This window comes from Trachinotus anak, unplaced genomic scaffold (assembly GCF_046630095.1).
Source record: "Trachinotus anak isolate AG129_WGS33_773 ecotype Australia unplaced genomic scaffold, CSIRO_AGI_Tana_v1 ptg000017l, whole genome shotgun sequence".
Classification (NCBI taxonomy): domain Eukaryota; kingdom Metazoa; phylum Chordata; class Actinopteri; order Carangiformes; family Carangidae; genus Trachinotus; species Trachinotus anak.
This window is the reverse complement of record NW_027273868.1, coordinates 2,056,562-2,077,846: the sequence shown is the minus strand read 5'-3', so window position 1 is coordinate 2,077,846 and position 21,285 is coordinate 2,056,562. Positions and strand designations below refer to the sequence as shown.

Sequence of the window (21,285 nt, the reverse complement as noted above, 5' to 3'; positions counted from 1 at the left end):
GCAGCTCCAGGATCCATTCACATGCAAATGGCCCAAGGAGCTTCCACTAATCCCCGAGAGGAGGAGGACTACACCCCCACCCCCTCCTCAGCAGAGTCTGAGCTGCTGTCGGTGTGGCATGGAGGTGTAGAGCTGCAGCAGGTCTGTGGTCTATAACAACTATAAGTTCAATTCAACAACTCTTTAAAGCGACCACCCCGCCCCCCTTAATCACTCTCCCCTCTCTTCTTCTCTCCACCTTTTCTGTGCAGCAGCTCTGGTTTGTGACTGAACTCTGAACAGTGTTGTCCTCCATCAGAGCTCTGAGGTGGTGAAATACTGATGAGTCCATTCAGGACTTTCCCCTGGGTTTTGCCTCCCAGGCATCACACAGCCTGTCCCAACTGTCTAACTGTTGCAGAGCGAGACCTGCAGGCACCACTCAGTACTGCATTCTGTGATCCACGTGATTATTATATTCTTGTGAAAAGACGCTAAAAATTAAACCATCAACCAAGTGCTCAGTGAATAAAGACTGAACCTTCCCCCTCTTTGTGTTTTCTTCAGTCACCAGTCAGAGTTTCAGCTTCCTGCCTCACGCATGTCACTGGGTGAAAGATTCATTTAGCTCCTGCTTGAGGTGGGTGTCGACCTTCAACACAAATTAAACCTCAAATCAAGCAGCAGTGAAGTTCTTATGAGGCTGATCCTGTCATTATTGTATAAGTAATCTATCAAAGATGATACAAATAACCAATTCATCAATAATACAGTCAACATTATTTCCCTTTCTGGCGGTATGTGATGTGTTTCTGACCAGAGGCAGCCTCAGTTATTTTCTTACAGATTAATAAAGGCAGGAGCTGATGGATGTTCCTGTTGACTGTTGAAAAGTCAGAAAACAGATGGAGACGTTTGTGAGGCAGGAAATAGAAGAGATGTTTCACAGAAACAGGGAAGTGTGAGGCTGTTATGAAAATCATTTCCGTGATTTTCACATCAGATGTTGCAAAACCATCAGAGAATCACATCCACAGTGAGCACACACACACACACACACACACACACACACAGCATCACTCCACTGTTTCATTAAAAAGCTTCATTCCCATTTAACTGATTCATGTTTCCAGATAATCTCTCCACAGTAAACTCATCTGTCTGATCTGATGACTCGCATTAAGGAGTCAGAGTCCACAGGATCATCGTGACCCCGTCCTCTACTGACTCTTAGCAGCATGATGTCACACAGGTGAGGCTGAGACACAGAGGTGAGGTGGGTCTCTGCTCCTCATGTAATGAAAATATTACAGGTGAATTAAAGGAGATGGTCATATTCAGCTTATACCTCTGCCAAGACCAGAACAATCCTACATGTGTCTGTCAGATCCAGATTATTATCAGGACCTGCATCAGACTGTACACAGTCCCAGATGTCACCACCATGAATACCTCTAATGTTTTTTTATTTCCTTAGAAATGGGTGAAAATGTCAAAAAATGCCTCACGACCTCACAATGTTAACTTGATCAACACCAGCATCAACAGGATCTCTGGAGCTCAGAGACCATCAGGGTCCTGGTCTCTTCTCACTGATGTCTCAGTGAGTCCAGGTCCAGGTCTAGCAGAGTCCTGGTTGCTCCAGACTTCTTCATGTCAGAATGATGGAGACAACTGAGCTCTTGAACCTTTTTCACTGAGCCTCGACACAATCCTGTCTCTGAGCTCTGCAGCAGCTCCTTCCTCCTCAGGGTTTCTGCTCTGATCTGCATCGTCAGCTGTGAGACCTGATATAGACAGGTGTGTGTCCCATCAGCTGGTTGACCACAGGTGGAGTCCAGTCAAGGTGTAGAGACATCTCAGAGAGATGGAGGAACCTGAGCTACATTTAGAGTCACAGTAAAGTGTCTGAAAACTTCTGTCAATGTGATGTTTCAGTTTTTACTGTTAAAGACATCTGAACTTCACTGTGTTGTTATGGAGAACTGAGTGTGTCCTGACTCTGCAACATAACAACATGTGAAAACAGTTTTCCTTATTGTCAAAAAACCCAACGTTCAGACTCAAGTAAGCAATAAATGTCTCCTCATAACAGGAAGTGTGTGAAAGTCTGATACATCTCATTCATCTGTGCCACAGCTCCACTGTTTCCTGCAACTGTTAAAGCTGTTAGAGACTCTGAAATTATTTGTTTTACATCCTCAGTGAGAGGCAGAGGATCTGGAGCTGAGAGGGAGGAACTGAGTGGTTTTCATCACTTCATGGAAACTGTTGACGGTTACAATAAATGTAATTCAAGGCCCTGCAGCATAATCCTGTTAAAACAACATGGTTGACACGGTCACACACTGTTCAATGGCTGCAGCTTCTGTCACAAACTGAAGTGTCTTGGTCATAGGACAAATTTAGCCCCAGCTCTTTATGTAGACGTGTGAATGGACAGTTCATGTTAATTATCATTGTGAACTATGAGGACAAACAACTGCTTCTTCAACATCAGACATAAGCTGCAATAGCAACTCATACAATAACCATGGTCCACTCATTAAACCGACTCTACAATTAATCTGAATGTTAACCATGAGAAGCACTGAAAAGTTGGGTAAACTCACTTCACTTGTGTCTGCACCACAGTCCAAACCTCATCCACACACTCTCTGTTCCCTGAGAACACTCACTGCTGACAAGCCTGCAGACTAGTTTTCACATGTTCAGAAGTGAAGTGCCAACCCTGAAACACTTTCCCCACAGAGCAGCAGTTGGTGACGGACAGCGTGAAGCAGCAGATACCAGCAGCAGAGAGGACCCAGGTCCAGTTAGAGGCTGTTTAAAGGGCTGAAAACAGGAAGCAGAGAGTCGTTTGTTACCTGGTGTGGAGACACAGCAGCAGTCAGCAGTGACACACATGTACAACTGGGCAGGATGTCCTTTCACTGCCTGTGTGTGTGGAGAGGTGTGGCACTGTGTGTGTGTGTGTGTGTGTCTGTGTGTGTGTCAGAGCAGAGGATGATGCATTTCCTGGCATGTGGGGGAAACTGTTTCCTGGTTAGATCTTCTGCTGGCTGGCTAACTGTCTCAACACCAGCACACTGTTAGATAACAGTGCAGCTACATGTATATCATTATTATTACGCTTTAATCTGCAGAGGTGGTGCCACTGTTTCCACGCACAAGTTGTAAACAGAAACTGAATAAAAAGTAATAAACAGCAGCATGTTCCTCTCATCATCATTAAAGCTGCAGGAACAGATTTCCGTCCACTTGTGGGCAGCAGCTGAAAACGACATCTGACCCACTGCCAGGTTAAAAGGTTGTTACTGTGAACATGTTGGTCTACATGATGAGTCATATGTTGCCTGATCACGATGTAAAGGTAGGCTCAATCAGAAAACAGCTGCTGTTAGTTAACAGGCTGTCAAACCAAAACTATGAGCTAAAACAGGCTAAAGAGCCGTGTAGAGCTGAGGGAAAGTGTGGGTTCATCACTACCACGTCCACTGTCAGTAAAACTCCACTGATGTTACACATCAGAGGCTGTTTACAGTGCAACTGCACGTTGAAGAACAGGTACACACAGAGGGAGCTGTGTGAAGTCCATGATGAGTTTGTTGATTTGCTGATTTGGTCATTTTTCCTTGTAGCTGTTTTCATTGTGTTTATTGTTGTTACTTCCTACTTTGTCATGCAGCCTATATTTACATATGTACTTGACTGTATAATTCCCATTCATTTTGTTGGGCAAAATCAAATATTCAAATGGTGACTAACGACTCATCTTCCACCTCACACCTTGTTGTGTCTGGGGTCGTCCTCCAGGTGTCATATGACACTGTGTGACTCCTCCTCATTAGGGTTGTCACAAGAACCGATACTTCCGGTACCAGTTCGATACCAACACGCAAAAAATACATCGATACCTTTTTTCTGGAACCGTCAGAAGCGAATATTCAACTTTCCCGCGGAGAGCCGCGTCGATTCTTGGCGGAAGTGACGGGGGCAGTGTCCGCGTGTGAGCAGCACAGAGCAGTCAGCGGCGCTGAAGAAGAAAACCTGAGAGAATAACTTTTAAATACAGTCTGTGGATAACAATGACAAGGGTTCAGCAGGGGGGAGCGGAAACAACACGTCGGCTCCGTGACGAAACAGGTGCGAAGAGTCGCGAGTGGAAATATTTTGCATCGGAGGCGGATGAATACGGAGCAATTCTAGACACAAACAGGCCGACATGCAAACAGTGCCTGGTGTTAGAGGTTTTAGTGATGTGAGATCAGGCTCCACACCACTGTTGTTTAGTTATTTATCTGCATATTTATAAGAAGAAGAATATTGTTTGTTTTATATACTTGAAGGCTCCATGCCACTGCTGTTCTTTTTTGAATGTAAATAGTTGAATATTGTTGTTATTTATTACCATAAAGCACAGTATTGCTTGTTTTTATAGTGGTATTAAATACTTGACAGTTTAAAGCAGTTTTCAATAAATTAGTGAATTTAAAAGTACATGGGCTCTGTTTTTTTTTTTAAGATATTTTTTTGGGCATTTTTTGCCTTTATTGACAGGACAGCAGAGAGTGACAGGACAGGGGCAGAGAGAGAGTCGGGCCGGTCGGGAGTCCAGCCGGCGCTCAGCTGCTGAGAGCATCCGCTCATGTGGTACGCGCCCAACCACTCCGCCATCAGGCGGCCCTGTTTTTTTGTTTTTTTTTAAATTGTGGTATCGAATTAGTATCGAGAATCGTGGAAAATCACAGGTATTGGTATCGACTACTGAAATTCTGGTATCGTGACAACCCTACTCCTCATCCATGGTCAAAGCCCTCTGACTGGTTGACCTCTGGTTATAATGTTGATGAAGAGATGTCATATATGATCGGGAGTCTGCAGTGTGTTTTATTTTGAAAACTGACCAGATGCTCTTTGCTGTTCCTGTGTCTGACTTCCTGTCTAGGTGTGTATCTTTAGCTTCTATTGGAATCACAAACATTGTCATCTAACCCTAACCCTAACCCTGCAGCCTGAAGGTGTCACAGCTAGATTGACTGATGAAAAAAAAAATCCTCCAAAATTCAGGTTGTTGTTGTTCACAGTGTGTCTGTGCTGAGCTACAGTGGGGGAGCAGGAACTGGTAACTGTGAGTAACTGGAGTGATGTTATGAAGGGATGTCTTAATAATCAGTGTGGACTGAAGGATGAGTATAGGAATAAAAAACTGTCACTATACATAAGGACATGTAATTATTGTTTGAAGACAGACTTAAAAACCATGACCCTGCCTCTAAATCTGATGTTGAACCTGTTTTCTACCACAGTCTTGTGTCAGGACGGAGTCCGTCCAGTGGTTTACTCGGGTTTCTGTCAGATCTTCTGCCTCCTTCACACTTTCTGATGATGTGATCAGCTTGTTCAGCTCAGTTATCTGTCTCCCTGTCGCGTTGCCTTTCTGTCCTCAGTGTGCTGCCTCTGCTGCAGTGATGAACATGAACAGTCCAGTTCATTTTCCTTCATGGAGGACACACAGCCTGGGACTGGACACTGGACACATTCCTACATCACCCACATTATACCATTCCCAGACACTTCACATTCTTATCCCACTCCTCCAGCCCACACTGCAGACACATAGCTGCTCAGTAACCTTCCCCTGCACCATCACATCACCTTTCCAATATCTACTGAATATACTGTGTGAAAATACACAATCCCTTCCTCTCACTGCGTCTGCCTCTAACGTCATGTTGGACACACATGAAGGAGACACTGTGCCACCAATCTGAGTTGGACACAGTTAAAACCACAGCTGCACTTGCTGTAAAACTATATCTTCTAATTAATGAACCTTTTTAAATGATGTACAGTTTCATTAGGTAACTGCATTATTAAACTAGTATGCACATAAATACATGTCGGCTTTGCTGCTCCCAGTTACATCATGTATGATCATTAATTCTCCATCTTCATAGACTCAGTCTCTGTGAAGGTAAAAAATGACGGTGTTAACATAGGCAGTGGTCAACTCCTGTTCAGTTACATAATCAGGTTTTACATTTTGCTGTTTTAATCAACTACAGAATGAAAGACAGGGGAGCAAATGGAAGAGTTGCTCACATCATTTCGTACAAGTAGAATCCTGCTTTCACCATCATACTTCAGTATTATCAGCAAGATCCACTCAAAGTAACAAAGGCTCATAGTTACATGCAGTATATTATACAATAATTATCACAAATGTATAAGTAGTATCTTTATTGGACATGGTGAAGCAAATGAACCCTTTTAAAGTTCAATCCAAAAGCCTCAGTTGTATGAAGATGATAGTGAAGAGAGAGATATTCTTATTTAAAGAATCAAATAATAATAATAATAATAAGTAGATTGTAGCAGATTGATGCCTCATGGTGTCTTTCACACAGCAGCTGCAACACATGTTGTTGTTCCAACCCACGATCACTGAGTACACATGTGATAATGTAGTAATAATGTAGTAATGACCACTTGTACTCATGTTATCACATAGTAATAACATAGTAATAACTACTGAGTGCTCATGAATCAGAACATCATTGTTGATGCAGCTGCTGTGATCCAGCTGTAAGATGATCTCTGGTCTGTGGTCTGCTGTCAGAGTGGTGGTTATTGTTTTCACTGTATTGTAGTAATCAATGTATAATAATATATAATAAAGACATCTGTAACAGTAATAAGTAGCTGAACGTAATGGATTTTTCATTTCTCCACTTTGATCAAATTTTAGGTTTGTGGAGAAACGAGCAGCGGTGCTACATCACACATGCTTTCATCTCCACCCAGCAACTACATGTAAACAGTCACAGTGTCTGTCTGAGTTCAGTATTTATCAGGCAGCACCACAGTTTAATGTGTCACAGTCAGGAGACTCACCGCAGCCTGCTGTCAGACCCCAGTTCACCCAGTCTGCCCGTCTGCACTGAGCTGAGGTCAGTTTACAGTCAGGTCTGAAGCAGCTGGACTCGTACGTCAGTATGTCAGTCATTCTGAGAGATGAAATATTATAAACTCATCCAGGAGGAGTTTTTCTGTTGTACATGTGGGGAGGTAACAGTGCTTCCCCCCAGTGGTGAAAAAATACAACTACAACACACACACACAGACACACATACACACACACACACACACACACAGCATCCTGGGTGATGGCAGCAGAGATACACTGCGGTGAATGTGTGGCGTTTATCTGAACCATCTGTAAACTCTCAGTGAAGCAAAACTAAACTGTGTCTCACATCAGCTCTGAGAACAAGACAGAACCAGGACCTGCTCTCTCAGCCCACTCGCTCCACATGCTTGACTCTGAATAACAGGCATATTCATGACGGTACATGTGTGAAGGACAGATGCACACTGTGCTGAAACACAAACATGTTATCTAAGAGGCACTGACACACACACACACACACACACACACACACAGACACACACACGTACTACAACATGACTGTGAAGAAAATCCTGAAAACAAATGACGTTGTTTCATTTAAATTTGTTGTAGATGTTCACAGTCACTAACATTCATGCAACAGTTGCTCCCAGAAACACACACTGTTCATACTGGATAGGCTTCCATATGGTTTTCACTCAGTGAGCACTTTATTAGGAAATCTTTGCTCTCAAACAGCCTTGGTTCTTCATGTCATGGATCCACCACAGGTTGGGAACTTTTCTTTCAGGTTCTTTGGCCTCCACAATCCAAGATGGTCTCTAGACGTACAGATGAACGCTGCACATGCAACAAAAACGTCTTAGAATGGGGGTCAATGCTTTGTTGGTGACCCCTAACCTTTCTCCTCCATCACACTTGGGTCAAAATGTAAAATCTGCTAACAAAACCTTTCATAACCTGTTTGATTTACTTCCTTAAAGGAGCTCTTTCTAAGTTTTGCTATTTCTACATGACTAACGTTAGCATTAGCAGCTGTTTACTCACCAGTCTAGAAGAAATGTGAGTTCAACATCAAACTTCATTCCTTCACTCATCAACATCTGTCTCCAGAAGTGGAATGCAACCCTTTTTCTTTTGCCTCTATTTCTATCACTTCTACTGAAGTTAGCATGCTAACCAGCTAGCTGCAGTCTCACTACTTTCTGACACTGAGTCACTTCAATGTCCAGTCTGCTCTGAAGAAGAAGCTGCTCAGAGGACAATGGTGACTGAGGCTCAGTGAGACTGGTGAGGAAACAGCACTGACGAGACTCTGAAGCTCAAACTACACTTTCTACATTGACACATGTCACAAAAAAGTCATTATCTGCCCACGTCCACAGGAAGTGAGTGAGTGATGTGTGAGGACATCTCTACACAGACACCCAGCACAACCTAAATCTTTTCTAGTGGACTAAAGTTCATGCAACAGTGTGAGAGTTACAGTGGCTGTTTCATTTAATTGTCATCTCTGGTCAACTTAGGCCCACCCTGTCAGCCCTGACCCTCATGACATCATCAATCATCTACCATCATCATCATCATGTACCAGGACTCTTATGCTGGTGTAGGAACATATTCAGACCAGTGCAGTGACTGATGCAGGCATCATGTTTCCCTACATGCACCACAGTGTAGCTCTCCAAAAAGCTGTCATCCCTCTCTGCCTCTCTCTGGGACAAAATAATGCTTTGTCATTCAACCCTGCTGATTACCTCCTCACACTCATCTATGCAAGTATTCACAACAGCAGTATATAGGTGTACGTTTGCAACCAAAGCCAACACATCAACACAGTTTCTTATTGACAGGCATAGTTCAGCAACCACAGTCACGTCACGTCAAGGCCGGAGAAAGGTCTGACATCTCAGATACAGTGTGTTCACAGCAGAATATTAAACACCTGCTTCTTCTAACTCACTGTCACAAGGAGGCTGAAGCGTATCCCAGCATGTCTCAGACCCTCACAGGTCCACCACTGAGATCCACCAGGAAACACACTGTGGGAATGAATGATGCAGTGGCTACAGGTCATGTGACCAAGTATAACTTATAAACACATTATATCTGTTATACAAAAAACTGCAGATGGTCTGATACCATGTTATCTTCCTGATACCAATCCCAGTACCTAAACCTGAACTGTCAGCTGATACTGAGTACTGATCCAGGACCAGCTGTGTATTTCTGACCCTGTGTGGATGTGATGTGGTTACTGTCATTGTCATGTTTAATAAATGTAGGAATAGTTAACACTTCCGGTGCTAGTGCGCCTTCTCTAGATTAAAGCTGTCACACTGTAACATATTGGTAAACTGCTGATTTGCTAACGTTACACAAGTTACAGGAAATTAATTCTTCTTCACTGCTCTAAAACAGTGGCTGCCAGTGGCTGTGCGGCACAACCTCATGTGCAGGCTACTGTTTTAGAACAGAGAAGAAGAATCAGTTTAAAATCTGAATCTGAGTGTGAAACTAAATCTGGTCCAGTGTTTAGGCAGGATCATGTGTGACACTGGTGTCCAGAACCAGGAGGAACATTTCCAGATCTCCACACATTCAGAGAAGACTGTTGATCCATATGTTTACTGGGATGCATCAACAGCTTGTGGCAGAGCTTTGTTTCTCCACCTGATACAGACCTGACCCTCATCACTACAGTCAGAAAACATGGTTTCTGATTGGACCAGGACAGTATGTGTGTGTGTGTGTGTGTGTGTGTGTGAGAGAGAGAGAGAGAGAGAGAGAGTGACTGCAATTTGTAACATGAGTTAGTTTGTTAGGGGTTTGTTGTGTGATGGTGAAGGACAGGAGGATACTACTGTTGTTAGACAAGAGAAAAGAGGGAAGACCATTGTCTCTCTCTCTCTCCCTTCCTCTCTCTCTCCCTCCCTCTCCCTCTTTCTCCCTCCCTCTCTTTCTCTCTGTGTCTCTCTCCCTCTCTCTCTCTCTCTCTCTCCCTCCCTCTCTCTGTCTGTCTCTCCCTCTCTCTCCTTCTCTCTCTGTCTCTCTCTCTCTCTCTCTCTCTCCCTCTCAGGCATATGTGTATATCTGTATGATGAGCTGAGGTGAATCTGTTCTTACATGACTGCAGCAGTGGGGCCAGAGAGGGAGGGGGGTTGGACAGACTGACAGATCAGCAGTACGTCACACACACAGCACCCAGGGGAGACTCTGAGGCAGATATGCACAAATGTGAATTATCCTCTGAGCTGAAGAAGCTTCACTGTTTCTCCATAAAGCTGAGTTGTGCTGGATCAGTGATTGTACACAGACACAGAGAGGCAGCCACTAGGTGGTGTACTGGTGGTGCAGGAGGAAAGGTCGGTGGTTAGGGAACATGTGAGGGTAAAGGTACCTGAACAGTGTTGGTCAGAGGAACAGTTTGAGTTGGTCAAAGGGGCAGAGGTATTAAAGGCTGGCTTGTCACAGTGAGTATGTTAGCATGCTGATGTCACTGTGACTCTACGTGTGCAGCACATTAAAACATGTCTGACTTCACTTCAGCTTCTGAATGATGGTCTTCATAGAGTCAGTGCAGGAACAAAAAGTTTTATGTAGAAGAAAAGAGAAGGTAACATTTACACAGCTAAACACCAGCCCTGCTAAAAAAAAACCTTGCTGATCCATCCACCACAGAAGAAGACTGGCACACACTGATGAGACACTGAAATCCAGACGACGTTAAGACAAGATCAGACTTCAGCTGAGTGTAAGAGCTGCTTTAGTCTGACTCAAGTCCTGAACTCGACTTGGACTTAAACTGATGACTCAGACTTGGACTAAGACTCCACCATTTACTGTTCAGACAGTGAAGTTTTAGGCCATAATAATTAAACATAAGATATTGATGGTCTTATCAATACTCTAACATTACTGAAAAGTGAAATGGTGACAGTTTTTCATTTGTGTTCAATGTCGACCTTTTTTAATTGTGTATCAGCTCTTTGTGTCGGAGTGGAGCACTAAAACACTGGACTCGAACACTGGAGACTGGAGACTTGACTCGGCCTTGAGGTTTAGTGACTTGACAACAACGTTGCTTTAGTGATGAACTTCCTGTCACAACGAGATCTTTATGTCTCCAGCATGAGATGATGTCACAGACGTACAGACTTCAGTGACACTGTCTTTTAAACTATATGTCTGTGTATCTGATGGTCATTTTACAAAGTTCAAGTTTGTTTAATTTTCCGCCCGTCTCCCTCTGCCTCGCTGCTATCATGTAGGTTATCCCACCTCCACTATAGCATCGATCAACACGGCCTGTGTGGTAATAAAGGAGGAGCAGGAACAATAAACACTTGCTCTGTGCCGGCAGAGAAGCAGAGTGTGAAGCATTAACAGGAGGGTTGCTGTGAGGGTCAGGGAGTTGATGTGGCTGCAGGTAAACAGACACACCCTGGACTGAGACGATACAGAGGATTATGTACACACACACACACACACACACACACACACACACACACACACACACACACACACACACACACACACACACACCAAAACGTAAACATCTTATCTTGGGTATTTCCTCACAGCGAGGAGGAGTTTTACGACCTGTTGATAGGCTGAGGAGCACAGGTTACTTCCTCCTCCTGTGTCTCCATCTATCTTTCTTTCTATCTCTGGATTATTTTCTCTTTCTTCATGTCCTCACCCTCTTTTCTTCTGTCCTCCAGCTGAGGCATGAACACAACACAAACTGGGAGCGTGTGTGTGTCTTGTGTTCATGTCCCAGTGTGACCAGTTCTGTTGATCCACAGATGGAAACCACACAGCTGAAGCCGTACACTCTACTGCTGCAGGGCTGCACAAGTTTGTGCCACTGCAACTTCTCACTCAAGATTACAGATGTAAACACTTCCCATGATGCAAGTCAATGGTAAGCTTTCATTAGACCCCCCCCACCTGGTAAACACTGATGCCTTACACCTTGTCTACACAATCAGCAGCAGCTTCAGAGCTCCTTCACCATCACACACGATGCGTTCAGGCGTAGGACACCAGTGATCTGGCAGTGCTCACAACCCAACACACGGTCACCATGGTTACATATGTTAAACAGAAGAAAATAAACCTGTGTAGACAGCCGTATTAATGAATGTATGACTTTCTGGTATAAATCTGTCGTCCCCAAACCCAAGATGAGGTAACTCTGATGACATCACCATGACATCATCATTGCTATTTTGTCAGATTAAACAAAGCAGAGCTGCGAAGGACATCATACAGCTGTTTTCATGGCTCCTCTTGGTTAATGAGCTGAATTTAAAGGTTCATATTTTAACTTCTTCTGTGTTTTATCTGAAGTGTTGATCTCCATCAGAAGATATATTTGTGGTTTAAGAACCAAAAACCATCTCAGTGTAGTTTTACATCTCCTCTCTCAGGCTTCTCTCTGGAGCTCTAGTAACAACAGGTCAGTCAGCCAATCAGAAGAGAGGATCTGAGCCTTACTTCTGGTTGGCTGACTGTTTTCTGAGTGATCCAATAAAAATATAGCAGATTTCAGGTTAAGACTCAGAGAAACCAAATCCTGCCAGATAAGATGGTGGATCCAAGTGGGCGGGGCTTGTGGCATGGCTGAGAGCAGTGACTGCTTTGTTGTGACATCACGAAGTTCCAGAAGTCCTGACGGCTGGTTTTAAGGCTCAGTGTCTGAATACAGGCTGTGTGCATTTCTCTGTGGACTGAGGCTTTGATACTTTCACAGTATTAATATAGAACCTAGACCTGCTTTATAATCACAAACACATGGACATCTACCTTTAGACTGGATGGAGCTTTAACATCTGAGAAAGCCTCTTCTCTAACTTCAGACCTGAAGGGTTAAATCTCCTGTGAGCTGAGCAGGTTTGTCCTGTAAACGTCTCTGTAGAGCTTGAACTAAGAAACAACCATTATTAAACCAAACAAGTGTCTGTGCCCAACACACATTACACACACACACACAAACACAGACACACACTTCCACAGACAGAGGGGTCTATTAAAGATGAGTCAGGCTCTGAAGCTTTGCTCAGAGTGATACTTGAAGCTTTACAGTTTCCTGTTGATGTGAAGTTAAGTACAGTACTGTGTGGCCTCAGACCCACAACAAAACATAACATCAACACACACACGAACACACACGCGCACACACGCGCACACACACACGCACACACACGCACACACACGGAGCTCGGCAGCTGGAAAACCTCCAATCAGGATCAGAGAAAGCCCTCGACACATGACTCCTCGCAGCTCCACCATCCTCTCAGTTTGTTATTTCAAGATAAAAGACAAATCAAACCTTTAGGTGATGAGCCTTTCACTCTATCTTTAATCAAACACTCAAATATACATTTCATGGACATCCAAATATGTCATGCACCAAATTTGCAAAGACTGTGAGGGCAGAATAAACTTTGGTTATTGATCAGTCAATACTTTGCTCAATAATTTGAAGTTTTCTGGAAAGAACTTCTAGAAAAGTGAAAAAGTGGAATTTCTGTCATTTTAACATAAGATGATCTTCATTCATTGATCCATTCATTTATTATTGTAGCTTCATTCTTCATACATGCTGAAATTCATGTTTGTATGTAGACGAATGTCATGTTGCCCTGCCAACTGTAACCACTGACGTGTAACCCTGCAGCTTTACGAGGGGGAACACTTCCTGTTGAGATCGGCGGCCGACCTGCACAACTGCTGCAAACACGAGGACCAGCGGGACGGGCAGCGGCTGAATTAATGATTTAAGCCTCAGCTCATGGTGTGATAAGAGCGGTGAGAGTACAGGCTGCTGATGTTCCCTCAACGTCAGCCACAGAGGAGCATAAATCTCCAGGTTTTCCATTGGATACTAAATCACACTCACTGTGGCTCAGAGGAGGTGAAGACGGTTATGACAGAGCCAACTGCTGACAGAACACGACCCCCCCACCCCGGCACAAGACGGAGGAATTTAATATCTGTCTGATCATTTCTTTCATCCTTTCACTAACTCTCCTTTTCCTCCCCGTCTCTCTTCCTCTGCTCTGTCTATCTCTCTCCTACCTGCCTCTGTCTGTCTTACATTAGAGGGATTAGAAGTGAATGCCGGTCCCCTGAGGCCCCAGGTCCACATAACAGGGACCTGCCGATGCACATCATGGGAACACCCTCATGTGAACCTCAGTGGAGAGGAGATAATCGTTAGGGATAATGGCAGCTATGTAAGTTAGGGTGGGGTGGGCATGGAAAAGGTGAAACGGGGTATGAAGAGTGGTGTGTGATGGATCTGGAACATGCACAGACACACATACATGACTGAGATTATCAGCATTCTCTGTTCAGTCTGGACCTGTATTTATCAAAGTCCTCATCACTGTACTTCAGAGACCTCTACATGACCAGCTCATTAGTAAACTATCCATCACTACCAGTACAGTACAGGCCATTTATGAAACAGCTCATGGAGTCACCTTTAAGAGCTGACCACTGTAAACTACACATGGTTACCAAGCTCAGTGCTCAGAGATGATCGGCCAATCAGCTCCAAGATTGTAGCCCCACTAATAACTTTGTTCTTGGTTTCATTTAATGAAGTCTGTTTTTATTCCATCATGTTATTATTGTTGTGTGGTTGTTGACAATGATGAAAAAATCACTCTGACAGATGAATAAACACAGTTTCTGATCCTTCAATACCAACCATCCTCTCCAGCTACAACAGCAACCAATGTCTCATCTATCTATCTATCTATCTATCTGACTGTGGTGGATGTTCAAGCCATATTAACCCATTCAGACCTGAGTTTTCCTCTAAAACCTCGGCACTGTTACAACCTAAAACCTGTCATCATACTCTTCTTAAGGTTTGTTGATTTTTTTTTTTTTAGAAAATGTTGATGAACATTTACAATAAAAGTCAAAGGTTTAAGCTCTCACATGGTCTTTATTGCATGTTTCTTTCTGCTTCAGGGGCAGAGAAATAAAGGTTTTAGTGACAGTGTTGCATCAGGTGACTCTTTAAGTCTAGCGATCCTCCTCCTCCTGCTCCTCTCTCACCCTGAGACCTGACTAGCTGGTTAGCATTTAGCAGGTTCAAGTCATTGTCTGAATTTTCTAAGTTGTTGTTTTAGTTGTTTTTATCCAGGTACCTGCTGAAATTTGCTTCAGTATTGCTGCCCTCACTCAGGTCGTCAGCCATTGTCTGAACCGCAACTTTAAAAACTTTAAAAACCGTGGAAAAAACAAACAAAACACATTTCCCATTATGCATTTTGCTTTCCTGAACTCATAAGGCATTTTTCAGTCACATGTCTAAAAAACGATGTAATAATTTACTACGTGTGTATGTCTCATCTGGTCTTAATGGATTAAAGGAGCTATGTGTCAATTTTGCTATTGCTACATAGTCAGCGTTAGCATCAACAGCTGTTTACTGACCAGTTTTAACAAGAGCTTCATTTATTGATGCATTCACACAACAAGAGGTAATAATCCGTCCTCTGAGCAGCTGCTTCCTCAGGACAGACTGGACGCCACAGTGACTCGGTATCGGAAAGTGATGAGACGGGCCGACTGGGCTGGGTGTAGCTGGTTAGCATGCTAACTTCGGCAGAAGAAGAGAAATGAGGTAAGGAAACAGCTGTTAATGCTAATAGCAATGTAGCAAAGGGAAAAACGTACATTTTTTTAAGTAAACACAGTATCATATACAACTATCCCCTTTAATATGAAAAGGAAAATACATAATGAAGATTCTGTGGTTCTCAGATAGCAGCACACTCAGACTGTTATGTCGAACATGGATATAAAAAAAAAAAAATTCACTGTGACTGTGACCTGACTTCGTCCCACAGGTGTGTGGAGCTTCTGAGTAGAGAAGGCAAAGGGCAGCCATTTTAAATCAACTCAACAGATTGAAAACAAATCCAAGCAAAGCCCAGCTGCAGGCGACTGCTACACACACACACACACACACACACACACACACACACACACACACACAGAAATCCCCTCTTCCTTCACACATGGCTGCAGTGAGTGAGAGAGACACGACCATGACAGGACCTGTGTTTTTCTGACCCTCCAGTCTCAGGATGGCTGGAGCTCATACAGGGACGTGTACTAACCAGCCTCTGACCCAGAGCAAACAGCAACACAGCAAATATGTCTGAAACCAGAGACTCAACAGTTCTGACACATGGCACTCACAGGACAAGAGAAGAAGACGACTGTCCTCCTTCATCCCCTCCTGACCAGGCCTCTGCTGTGCCTCCACACCTCTGGTACACTGTCACTTCACCTCAGGAACACACACAGCTGGTGAACACACACACACACACACACACACACACACAGCTCCACAGGAGGACATGACATCAGGAACAGCTGCACAGACTCACAGACTCACAGAGTCATTTACACTACTGCTAAACGTGTGATGTTCATCGTGAGGCGTCAGTGAGGAGATGAATGAAGTCTGTGCAGCTTGTGCCGTTACTGTCCACAGGGTTAAACTGGGATCTATTCTGCCTTAATGTTTCATTTACTATTTAGATCAGTCCCATGTTGCAGTATTACCACTACTGAAGATAATGTTGCATTTATGCAACAAAACGTCTACCGACAAACAACGTGCATCGACAGCTTGATGGTGCAGGACTCATGCTGAGCGTTTCACTGTGAGAACAGCAGCAGTGTGATGCAGCTGTGCAGGAACCCCAGAGGGTTCATCAGGCTCCTGCAGGATTACACCACCACCTGAGGTGATGTAATCCTGATGTCACAGAAGAGGAGCCTGGACTCTGTGTTTTTGCTTGTCACCTTGACACTCTGAAAGAAAATGTTTCAGCACAAAAGAGTAAGCATCACTGACACTGATGCTAGCTGAGCATGAACATTCTGGGGGGGGTCAGTCTGCTGTAGGTACACTGACTCCACTGACCTCACCCGTAATCTCATCTGTAACCATGGTAACTGTACACAACAAAAATGGTCGCAGATACAGCCTCAAAATGAAAGCTAAAAGACGAATTTCACTGACTGAGACGAGACCCAGGTTTCTTTATTTTTTCAATGACTAAAACAAATTCTGAACAAATTCATCAAAAGACTCAAACTAATCAACGAGGACTCGAAATGAACCAGATATTGATCCAGTCACTGATCAATTGATCATTTGGGTCTAACAAATGAACAACATTGTGATTTTCTGTGTTTTGAGGGGATTGTTCATAAATTGGTAAGATGCTATTATTTGATGAATGTCTAACACCTGACCGAGAACCTGGAGCTGGAGACAGTTAGTTTTTGTGTTGTCACTCACACACACTGACTCATCACCACAGTGTTTTGAAGAAGATCTGGTCTGTTGGTTTACTGTGCACTCCTTCACTCCTCAGCCTTCTCCTGTCACGCTGCTCTCTCCCTCCTGACGCCCCTGTCCCTCCCTCCTCGTGTCCTTCTGTCTCTCCCTGTACTTCAAATGGACGTTATTTAATTTCATGTGATATTTTACCTGACCTTCCCTCCTGTGAGGGGGAGGGGTTTAAATTCAGGTCAGAGTCAGTCATCTGAAGTATTTTCATGTTCGCCTGTCACCCCGCCCATTCTGCGTCTGTCAGTGTGTCCACCACTGTCCATCCTGTGTGTGTGTGTATGTATGTGTGTGTGTGTGTGTGTTGGTGAGCTAATCTTATCTGATGCAGGAAACACATTTAAGGGCCTTGAACCAAACAACTGGACAGGAAGCCGGGCTCTGATCTGAGCTGATGGGAAGGACAAACCAGAGGCTGAAACAGCAACAAACACAGGCAGAGAGGAGGTTCCCTCATGAGAAGACCTGATTGGCTGCTTCCTCCATCTGCACTGTGTGTGTGTGCTGGATTACCCACATCTTCTCATGTTTAAGACCAACAGAGACAAACACACGCACACTTCATGTTCCTGATTTGGAGAAAAAAAAAAACGTCTGGAAGAACAAAGTCATTCAGGATTATATTCAAGGTCTCTCCCCATCCAGGATGTCCCAGTCCCTTCACTGAGTCTCAGAGGGGACAGGGGGAAACTGACCAATCAGGATGTGTTTATTGATTGATCAGCTGATCTGATGGGACAGTACAGGACCGACCAGGCTGCTGTAATATTAATATCACCTTTTGACTGTAATACTGCAGATGACGGTATAGTTCCTCATATTTATTCATGAAATTAAAAAAATCACATGAGGAGAATCTGAGCCGGCTAAGCTCTGTCACCAACTCATACAGCTGTTACATTTACAGCTGTTTAGCTGCTGCCTCACATCTGTTCTGTTTGTTCAATGATAGACATAATTTAATTCTATCAGTCTGTGACATCACAGCAGATCAGTGTGTCAGAGCAGCAGTTATCAGACACTGGTGTTTTCTCAGATGATGATCATCAGTTATTTCTGTCTCCTTAACTGACCCTCAGTGAGTGAGGAGAGTGTGCAGACCCCTCCCTCTCTTACCAACATACAAACTGATATAAAGAGAGGAGAGTGAGACAGGACGGCAGCTCAGACTCAGTCTGGACAAGTCTGGACATGAAGAAGAACTGAATAAAGTTATCATAGATAATGATGGTGATGTTTGTGGGTCTGGACACTGCATGTCTATAATCATGGCTTTTCCCACCTGTATCCATCTACATCTATCTATATCTTTATCCATCTGTATCTATACGTTGATCTATATAACGATCTATATCTATATGTATATCTATCTATATCTTTATCTATCTATCTATATATATATATATATATATATATATATATATATATATATATATATATATATTTAACAATGTCTTATTATTATTTTGTATTTCTTAAATGTTTTATTGTTCATCATCTATGTAAAGCACTTTGTGCTACATTTCATTGTATGAAAAGTGCTATACAAATAAAATATGATTGATTGATTGATTGATTGATATCTATATATCTATATCTCTCGGTCTCTATATCTTTCCCGAAGGGGAACAAAGAGAACAACGCTGCTCTGTATTCAGAGAAGTGTTGTCTACATGACATTATGAGTCGTGCTCCTGCAGTACCTCCACTGATGATATCTTGACTGACTGTTTCTTCTGCTCTGACTTTTCTTTTCCTGTGTGTGTTTCTCTAAGAGCAGAGGAAGGGAGTAGAGGAAAAGGCCCCGGGGCCACTTTTTTGTTTTCATGCTTTTTATGGGAAACAAACCATGTGAGTGAAGAGCTGGGTAGAGCAAAACAGTCATTTCACTGTGAACACCCATTATGGCACATTAGCCTGTTATTAGGTGAATGTGAATGTTCCCGTGTGTGAGATCAGACTGGAGCTGAACTCTTCATCTCAAAGTCTCGACACAGAGGAGTCAGAGCTCGAGCTGCTCAGTCACTCAGAGCTCAAGCTGGTGCTCATCTCCTCCACCAGACTCTCACATCAACATCTGCAGCATATCACAACAAATACATGTCTGACAGTATTAACAAAGAGACATTTACTGATCTATCCCCCCATCACAGAATGAGCCTGTTATTTGAAGAAAGTGCATTATGGGTAGTTTTTACAGTCTAAAGCTCAGGGTCTGAAGAGTGTGGTGCATTCAGGGTGTGTCCAGATAACTTTTGCTATTGTAACTGCAGAAAAAACAGCTGCTGCTTCAAAAGGGTTGAACTTAGGCTCTTAATGAATCATGGGAGTGTTTTGGGTGTAACATGCAGTAAACCAATCAGAGAGCCATCTCCTGTTCCCTTTAAAAGAGTATATTACTGTCTTTATAATGTGTCCTTAAAATAACAGTGAAGCACTGACCACTGACGTCAGACCAGGCTTTTGTTGGTCAATACACCAACACTGCTCCTGACCTCATCTCATTATAAGGCCAACACACCCATGGGTGCTCAGACGGGCATAAGTGTATTTGTTATTTAAAATTATATTCTATTATTTTATTATATTATTATAATTATATTTTAGAGTGTGTTGTCTGAAACTATCGAAGGCAGTTGTGTTGTGCTTTGTGCTGAGAGTAATATAATGTTATTGTTTCAAGGTCATTGACTTAAAGACAGGAAGTCCCTGACATCATCATCACTGCAGTGAGACTCAAACAACAGTGAAAACACAGTGCTGATGTTGATCAGCTGATGTGGACATTTTTCATTCAGACAGTTCAGCGTCTGTCAGGTGTGACATCATCACGTTCCCACTTTCTTCATTGTATAAAAATCTCTGAGTGAAGGGCAGCAGCCTGTAGCAGACCACTAAAGCTGAGTTCAGACTATTTGACTTCAAAGGCATCAGATCGCTGCACAGCTCACACTACATGACTTGCTGACTTGTGATTGGGCAGCCTTGGAGTCATACAGAGCTCATAGTACACGACTGAGCAGCGACACAGAGTCACACACTACCCGCACTTTCACCCCAACTAGTCTGTCCGGTCTCCAAAACAACGTTCTGCCACAAAAAGAGACAGAAGTGATACAGGAAATGACACTCTGATACAGGAAATGATGCAATTCTTTGTGCGAAGCACGATTTGAAAAATGGAGGTCAGACGAAAACAAGCACTACTTGTTTGCACAATGCTTTGTGCCATGTTCTCCGCCATGTCTGTTGTTGAGATTCCTGGCTCCTTCCCCTCATCCCTGCAGCTCGTCAGCGACTGTGCCAGATACATAGCATGCTAGATATCTGATTGGCATATGTGACGGGTCAGCGAGCCTCAATAATCGTGTCTTTGAAGAGTTCACACATAGTGATTGGTGTTCGCCAATCAATCGCTGACTTGCCTTTTGTTGGTGATTTCTAGAATCCGTTGTTGCTGTCAAAATCAGGCTTAAAATCCTGTAGTCTGACTGTGGCGTAACTCTCACGGACACCAGTTCAGCAGGATCAGCAGAGGTCACGACTGTGAATCACGGGCTGAGAATAAAGTGGATATCAGAGTTCCCCTCCCTTCCCTGAGCAGCTGAACATCATGCTGGAAATTTTTTCAAAACTTCTAAATATTTAAGTTATTTCTTTTTACCACTTTGTCACATGATAATATGATTATGTTTCTCCGGTCCACATTTGACAGGGTTAATGCCTCTGAAAGAGACGTTAGAGGGGACAAACACACTCCTCTGCCTTGTTTATGTCTCCTGTTGTCATGTGATTCTTCTTGGAAGTCAGAGCTCAGATATGAATTGACAGGAAGCTGCAGTTGGATCCCTGCTCTATCTCTCTTTCATCTTGGGGTAATTGGACTAATTCCCTGATGCGTTTGGAGGCGACGTGGGGAAAATCCCTACAGGTGCCTGGAAACAGACGCCGTCTGTTCGTTGAACGGCTCAGCTGAGTTTCTGAATCTGCACCAGAC

General features: G+C 43.5%; 1 protein-coding gene across 4 annotated transcripts in view; it reads right to left on the bottom strand.

Moving 5' to 3' along the window:
• The window catches only part of septin12 (septin 12), a 69,731-nt gene that overhangs the window by 28,549 nt on the left and 19,897 nt on the right, over positions 1 to 21,285 (bottom strand). Inside the window, exon 1 of one of the 4 annotated variants that reach the window (XM_071501489.1) lies at positions 2,847 to 2,980. The exons of 2 other annotated variants lie outside the window; for them this stretch is intronic. In XM_071501489.1, the coding sequence (XP_071357590.1) occupies positions 2,847 to 2,886 (40 nt within the window). In that variant the 5' untranslated portion in view covers positions 2,887 to 2,980. Of the gene's footprint in view, positions 1 to 2,591; positions 2,776 to 2,846; positions 2,981 to 21,285 lie in introns of those variants that run through there. One more of the 4 variants, XM_071501492.1, reaches the window with a different exon arrangement.